General features: G+C 46.5%; 1 protein-coding gene across 1 annotated transcript; it reads right to left on the bottom strand.

The window, feature by feature from the left end:
- Positions 1-4827: 4827 nt before the first annotated feature.
- Positions 4828-6333, bottom strand: LOC119288669 (putative cyclin-dependent kinase F-2). Its single transcript, XM_037568246.1, has one exon. The coding sequence runs from the start codon at positions 6070-6072 to the stop codon at positions 5092-5094; it is 981 nt and encodes a 326-aa protein (XP_037424143.1). The 5' UTR covers positions 6073-6333; the 3' UTR covers positions 4828-5091.
- Positions 6334-7148: the final 815 nt, after the last annotated feature.

Below are 7148 nucleotides of genomic sequence, written 5' to 3'. Positions count from 1 at the left end.
TCTGAATTTAAGCAACAAAACCGCATGACCATTCCTAGCTTCACGAGTGCATGCAGCGAGATTTCTCTTCACATGCATGTGATTATTACTGCATGTCTTTCTTCATGTACGTGTGCATGGTACTTATTAGAAAGCCTAATTACATGCATGCATGTAAGACAAAATTGATGACATCACTCTAGATTCTCTTATATTTCAAAACTTCAAAATGTTTTGTAACTCAAACCGTTGGTCCGATCCAAAAACTCTTTTCACATAAATGATTTGTCGCGACGAGACTTTCAAAACTAGATCCCATATTGATATGTTCCGATGACTTTTTTTTCGGGTAAAAAGTTATCACGCGTGAGCTACGAAAGTTATCATGTCAGTTGAGTATAAGTTATCATGTTGATTACACAAAATTATCAAGGCATAAAAATTGTTCCACCAACCTTCTCATCATATGCACATGTGTGCATAAATTAGAGTGCGTGCACTAGAGGGGGGAAATTTGATGGCATCCTAGTTTCTGCTCTATTACAAAACTTATATAGCTCGTATCGTCAGTCCGATCAAAAATCGTTTTCACATAAAAAGTCTGTCACGACAAGACCTACAAAATTAGATCACATATTGATATATTCTGACGATTTATTTTTCTGCAAATTAGTAGTTACCAGGCCCAGGATAAGTAAGTTATCATCTTTGATGTGTGTATATTATCATGCTATTTACACATGAGTTACCGTGGTATACTTTCAGCAACATGTTTTCCAGGACAAAGTTACTGTGATGTTTGTGCATGAATTACCACGTCTGTGTTCCGTATATTATCACACTATTTATACCTAAGATATCGAGGGTATGTTTTCAAACAACTTCCTCCCCGGGTCAAAGTTATATGGTGTTTATATGTGAGTTATCAAATCTACAGTGCATATATACCGTGCTATTTACATGAAAGTTATCGGGAGGATGGATGTATATTTTCAAACAACTTCCTCCCCTCCCCCAGCCCCAATCAATGTTACTGTGGTGTTTATGCGTGAGTTACCGTGGTGTTTGTGCGTGAGTTATCATGTATACGATGCGTATAGTACCATGCTACTTGCACGGAAGTTATCTGGGGTAGGTGGGCGGGGGGAAAAGTTACCGTGGTATTTGTGCGTGAGTTATCAGCTCTATTGTGTGTATGTTACCATGTGTTATTTACCAGAATTTACCGTGGGTATGTTTTTAACAATTTTTTGCCCTGGTCAAAAGTTAGTTTGTGCGTAAGTCGGGTCAGCTATTCATATATTACCATGTAATTTACACATAAGTTATCGGGGCATGTTTTCAACATCTTTTTCTTCTGGATTAAAATGTTACCATGATGTTTGTACCTGAGTTATCAGGTCTACAGTGCATGATTTTCCGTGCTATTTCCACAGTAGTTACCAGAGGCATGGTTTCAACAACTATTTTTTTCTCCGGTTCAAAAGTTACCATGGTATTTGTACGTAAGTTATCAAGCCTGTGGTGTGTATATTATCATCTATTTACATCGATGTGGCAGGGGGTATTTTTGAAATAACTTTTTCGCACCTGGGTCAAAATTACCGCGGTATTGTATCTAAGTTATCAAGTCTGCGGTGCATATATAGCCATGCAATTGACACAGAATTTACCGGAGGTATATTTTGCAACTAGGTCAAAAAGTAATCAGCCCTGGGTGCATAAGTTATGAGGCATGCGCTGTGTAAAATACCATGCGACTTACATATATATTACCGAGGTACTCCTCCGTCTAGAAATATTTGTCGAAGAAATTGATACAAATGGATGTATCTAGAACAAAAATACGTCTAGATACATCCATTTCTCTGACTAGTATTTTCAGATGAGATATGTTTTAATGAGTTTTTGCCGGCTCAAAATTAACATGATGCTTGTATGTAAATTCCCATATCTGAAGACAACCTTCCTAGCTTTATTTTTCGTATTCATATCATACAAGTGGAATGTACCTTATTTGTATATCAAAGAAGAGAGCTAGTCCGACTGGTAATTGCCACGGGAATATTTACTAGAGGTCGTAGGTTCAAGTCTTATTAAGAGTAACAATTTTTGCCTACACCGACGTGATGAGTTGACTGGATAGAGCAGTTGGCGATTTAGCTAAGGCAGTTAAAATCAGGGCGCGATTTGTGGAGTAATCCCGATCTGACATGGGGCCGCGTCAATTATATTAGGACAGTATAAATCAAGAGTGATTTACGGAGTTGACCAGACATTAGTGGGGCCGCAGACGATAATTGTGACAGTTGGACGAGGGTCACTGTTGATGGTTCGATTTGGATCGAACAGTAACCACGTCGTTCGGATCCGAAGCGAAATTCCGGTCGGCAGTAAATTAGCTTTGTCGATATATATATATATATAAATATGCTAAATTTTCTGTGAAAAAATGATATTCCCAGCTACACAAAAAAGAAAATTGTGACTATGAAAAAGAAAATAACTTTATTCCCCTTAAAATCTCTTTTTTGTGTAGCCCAAAATACAAAATGCTTACGAAATTTCAAGAGCATGTACACGTAGTTGTATGCTTTTATTCCAAATGATGAAACTTAGACATGTCGTTTCATTTTTTCTAAAAAAAGAAAATATGGTGAGCTCAAAGCTACATGTAATTTATGACAACTCTCTCACTTATCCTTTCTCTGCCGCCAGCATCACGCGGGCTAAGCCACACGACATCATTTCTCTCCCTCCGCTTCCCTCGATCTGTATTCTACCAAAAACATACTACGTTTCACTGAAATTTTACCCACCTCTCCGCACACTCATATGGCTCCATTAAGCCCCTTGGAATACGGAGCCCCTCCATTCCCAATGTCGCCTCTCAAGTCCATTGTTAACTTGCAAGCCACGTAACCTCCCCGTCGATGCATATTTATGTGGCCACCCAATGCTGGCCCATGAGGTGAAAGACTACCTACATCTCACACAGTAATTGCACGTGATACCCATGTTAACTCTCGCATCAGTCGCCGATGCCGCCGCTGCTGTTAGTGGTGCTTGACTCGGCGATGGTGGCAGCTGCGGTTGACACCGTGAGGAACAATTCGATGGTTAATGAGGGTGGTATGATGAGTTAGACGCATTTTGTTGGATGCCACCTAATTACTGATAAAAAGATCATGTGTGTATTTATTTGTGAACCTTTTCTGAGAATTTATTATGTAAGCAAGTGCGTGTGTTTATTTGGTAGATGGTTGGATGCATCAACTGAAAAGGAGCTATATGTGTCTAGCCTCAGCTGAAGTCGTTAGAGTGCAGAAAAGTCATGACTGTACAATGATAAAATAGCATGTAAGTACAGTGAAGATGAAAAACTATATGTTTAGAGATGGCCATTTCTGCAATTAGATATATACTCAAAATTATTGGTGGTATTCATGCCATTTATTTATGTTTATATTTTATTTTATGTAATATGGGTCTGATTCTTAGATAAAAAATGGCATATAAACCGTTTAAGATCTCACCTTGCTCTATTTTTTGTGTTCATTATTTAGAATTTATCGGCAGAATATTCTTCCATTTACATAGTATCAATTGTACTCGATCAAATTGATTGAATTTCTCAGGACATAATTATACCAACTATTACTGACTGTGGGATAACTAATGCAGAAAAGTCTATTTGATTTCATTACAATAAATATGTGACCTTGTCTCGATGGCTAATCAAGTCATGAATAATCATTTCTTGAGTTTGCATTGCTGATCATATATGTCATACATTGTCTACAGATTGTCGGAAATTTGTTCAGTTCTTTTATTGGAATCTTCATAGAATCATGTACACAATTTACCTTTCATGGCATGTCATAATTTTGGTCATATTTTAATCGTCTAACTAAGTATCTGAGAGTTTAAACTTTTTTTTTACAGGGTCCTGTGTTCTATCTCTTGAGTGGTGTACATATTCTTGCTACAACTCACATAATTATGTTTCTTTCTTTACTTCTCTATATTTATGTGAGTATGTCTGAGTGAGCATTTTGCAAGAGAGTGAGCAAGTGGTACTACTGTTTTCATTATTTGTACTATATTTATACATTTTCACTAAAAAGATATTTATTTATCGTCGATTGTATTAGACCGGACGCGGCAACGCGCTGTCTTTTCCTTCTAGTTTGTATGATCCCTGATCAAAAGAGCCTAACGCTCCTCGTCCAGGTTCACCATTGAACCACGGCGGCGGCTGGCTTGGGAAGCCGTGTGTGCGGCTCCGTTCGTTGTACTGAGCGTGAGATATGCAGTGAGCAGCCCGGGGCAACAACATCACGTGGAGTGGAGAGCGGTGAAATCACGACGGGTCACCATGCGATCTTGGGGACCAGCTGGGTCGCGCGTCCGTACGCCGCCGACGAGGCCACGAGGCGGCGTGCTCGTGGAAGTCGCGCGCGGTTTCCCCGGTGGCTCGCCGGGATCACACGTGAGGCACGGTCGCCACACATGGCGGGTTTGGCGCCTAGTACTGCTTCATTTTTCAGCACTGGGACCAACTTGAGCCGGGACGGGACGGGAGACGTGGCCGACGTCTCTGGACACCATAGGCAGGACCATCTCTGAGAGCCTAACGCTCTGGCCTACTAGGTTTCCAACAATTTATTCTTGTCGGCAAGTATCTGCGCGCGCGTGGTGTTTTGGTGTGCAGCTACCAGTCTGGGTGTGCTCTCAGTGTGTATGCTTGCAGGCAGCTTATGAAATTCGGACAGATTTGAAACAACAAGGACAGTTTTTCACGGACATGAGAGCTTTGCCCCTATTGTAGTATTGCTTTGTTTACAGTATCACAAGATGCTCGCTGCGATTGCTTTGCAAGGACAACATAAACAAGAGGAGGGAAAAAATGATGAACTAATCGGCAGGACCCTCGAGGAACCCGTGCCACTTCACCGGCTATCCCACCAGCCTAAACGGAACTGAAGACGACAGTGCAACAACGCAGAGCAGAGGACAGGAGCGCCAAAGCCGCCACCAAAACTGTACACTCTGCCAAGCGAATCTCCAGCCGATTAAAAGAATGTTGAATCATGGCGAATCTAGAGCTTTCTACACAACGATGGCGTCAGCGACGCCACCGACGCGCGCCGTGAAGCGGCAGGCGTTGAGAGGCTGGTCGGCGTCGGCCGACTCGGCGTCCGTGAACCAGGGCCGCCGGAGCGCGTCCGCGGCCGTGAGCCTCCTGTCCGGCCTGCATGCCAGCAGCCCGCTGAGGACGTCGAAGCCCGCGGCGGAGAGCGACGGGAACATCTCCCGCAGCCGGCTCGGCGGCCTGCTGCGCTGGCAGAGCGGCGAGCCGGCGCGCGGGAGCCGGCTGAAGCCGGGCCAGTCCGTCATGTCGTCGGCCCCGACCGTGTCGAACGCCCTGTTCAGCTGGTCCATCTCCGACCTCCCCGGCAGCAGCGGCGCGCCGGCGAGCAGCTCGGCCATGATGCACCCGAGCGCCCACGTGTCCACCCGCGCGTCGTACTCCGTGGAGCCAAGCAGGAGCTCCGGCGCGCGGTACCACAGCGTGACCACGGGCGACGTGTAGGGCGGCGCCGTCGCGGCACCTCCGGCGGCGAAGCGCGACATCCCGAAGTCGCAGATCTTGAGGTCGCCGTGGGCGTCGACGAGGACGTTGTCCGGCTTGAGGTCGCGGTGCAGGACCCCGAGGTCGTGCATCGCCCTGGCGCCGTCCAGGAGCTGGCGCATGAGCCGGCGCGCGTCGGCCTCGGGGAAGGGCCGGCCGCGCTCCCGCATGACCTGCGCCACGCTGGGCCCGACGTACTCCATCACGAGGAACGCGCCGCCCGCGCCGTCGCGGTGCGCGGCCCGCAGCTCGACGACGGACGGGTGGCCGCGGCAGGCCTCGAGGCACGCGGCCTCGCGGAGGAGGTCCTCGGAGAGCCGGCTGCCGTCGTGGTCGCCGAAGCCGCCGCCGCGGAGGCGCTTGACGGCGACGGTGGCGCCCGTGCGGCGGTCCCGCGCCTTGTAGACGACGCCCGAGGCGCCCTCGCCGATCTTCTCCAGCCTCTCGTAGTGCTCCATTGCCGACCGCGGCCGCCGGCGGTGGTTGGGTGCCTCGCTCGCGGCTTGTGCGCGCGGGCAGGTAGGTGGCTGAAAATTAGGGAAGGCCGCTGTGTTATAAGGGGTGGCTGGACGACGAGTCGCTTTCGGTTTGGCACGCAGCGGCCGAGCACACAGGTCCACGCTGTCAGTATAAGCAGCAGTAAGCGCGTTGACTGTTTAGATTTTTCACGTGGTTAGTTGGAGTTAGGCCGGGAGTGTGCGGCGGAGCCAACCGACCGACGCTCGGAACGGCCCGGCAGGGTTAGCGTCTTCGGAGTGGTTGCGAGGCGAACCACCGGAGCAGCAAGGAAGACGTGGACTGGGCTCGGGGTACCGCGTGCGGTATGACTAGTAGTAGTGGCCGACGACGGTGGTTCGGCGCAGCAGGTGGAAAGAGCGCGATTGGCGGTGACGGGCTGCCGGCTGTGCTCCGTGCTCTCCATCGATTCTTTTCTTTTCTTTTCAGTGCACATGATCGATTGCGAAACGTATGCATCGTTTTTTTTCATTTGGCAATACATATGTTTTTTTCAGAAAGAAATTTTTAATCTATTCATCAATTATAACAGTACAGATACACTATATCTATACCTAATAATCTATATCTATCTATCTATCTATCTATCTATCTATCTATTTGTCTATCTATCTATTTATTTATCTATATCTATATCTAATAATCTATATCTATCTATCTATCTATCTATCTATCTATATCAAAAAAAGGGGCCGATCTCTAGCTCGCAGAGCGCTCACGGGCCTAACCTTTACTTGAATTGACTCATACCTGCATCAAACACATCTCCTGCATGACACCCAATTATCCCATCGTTCTCGACAAGAATGTACCTATGTATCTCACCACATGCCTAGGTTTTTTAGCTCTTATGGCTAGACGGCCATGGCTTAAAAGCTAGCTCCAGGAGAAGACATAAGAGGAAAGAGAAACTAAGGGACTCACATAAGTAGTTGTAGTTGAGATGGGCCAAAGTATGGCACCAAGTTGTCACCACGGAGCTCCATGCTGGCCCTCAATGGTAGACCTGCAGAAAGAA

This window comes from Triticum dicoccoides, chromosome 1A (assembly GCF_002162155.2).
Source record: "Triticum dicoccoides isolate Atlit2015 ecotype Zavitan chromosome 1A, WEW_v2.0, whole genome shotgun sequence".
Classification (NCBI taxonomy): domain Eukaryota; kingdom Viridiplantae; phylum Streptophyta; class Magnoliopsida; order Poales; family Poaceae; genus Triticum; species Triticum dicoccoides.
The sequence above is the reverse complement of the archived record's forward strand: the minus strand, read 5'-3'. Positions and strand labels throughout refer to the sequence as shown.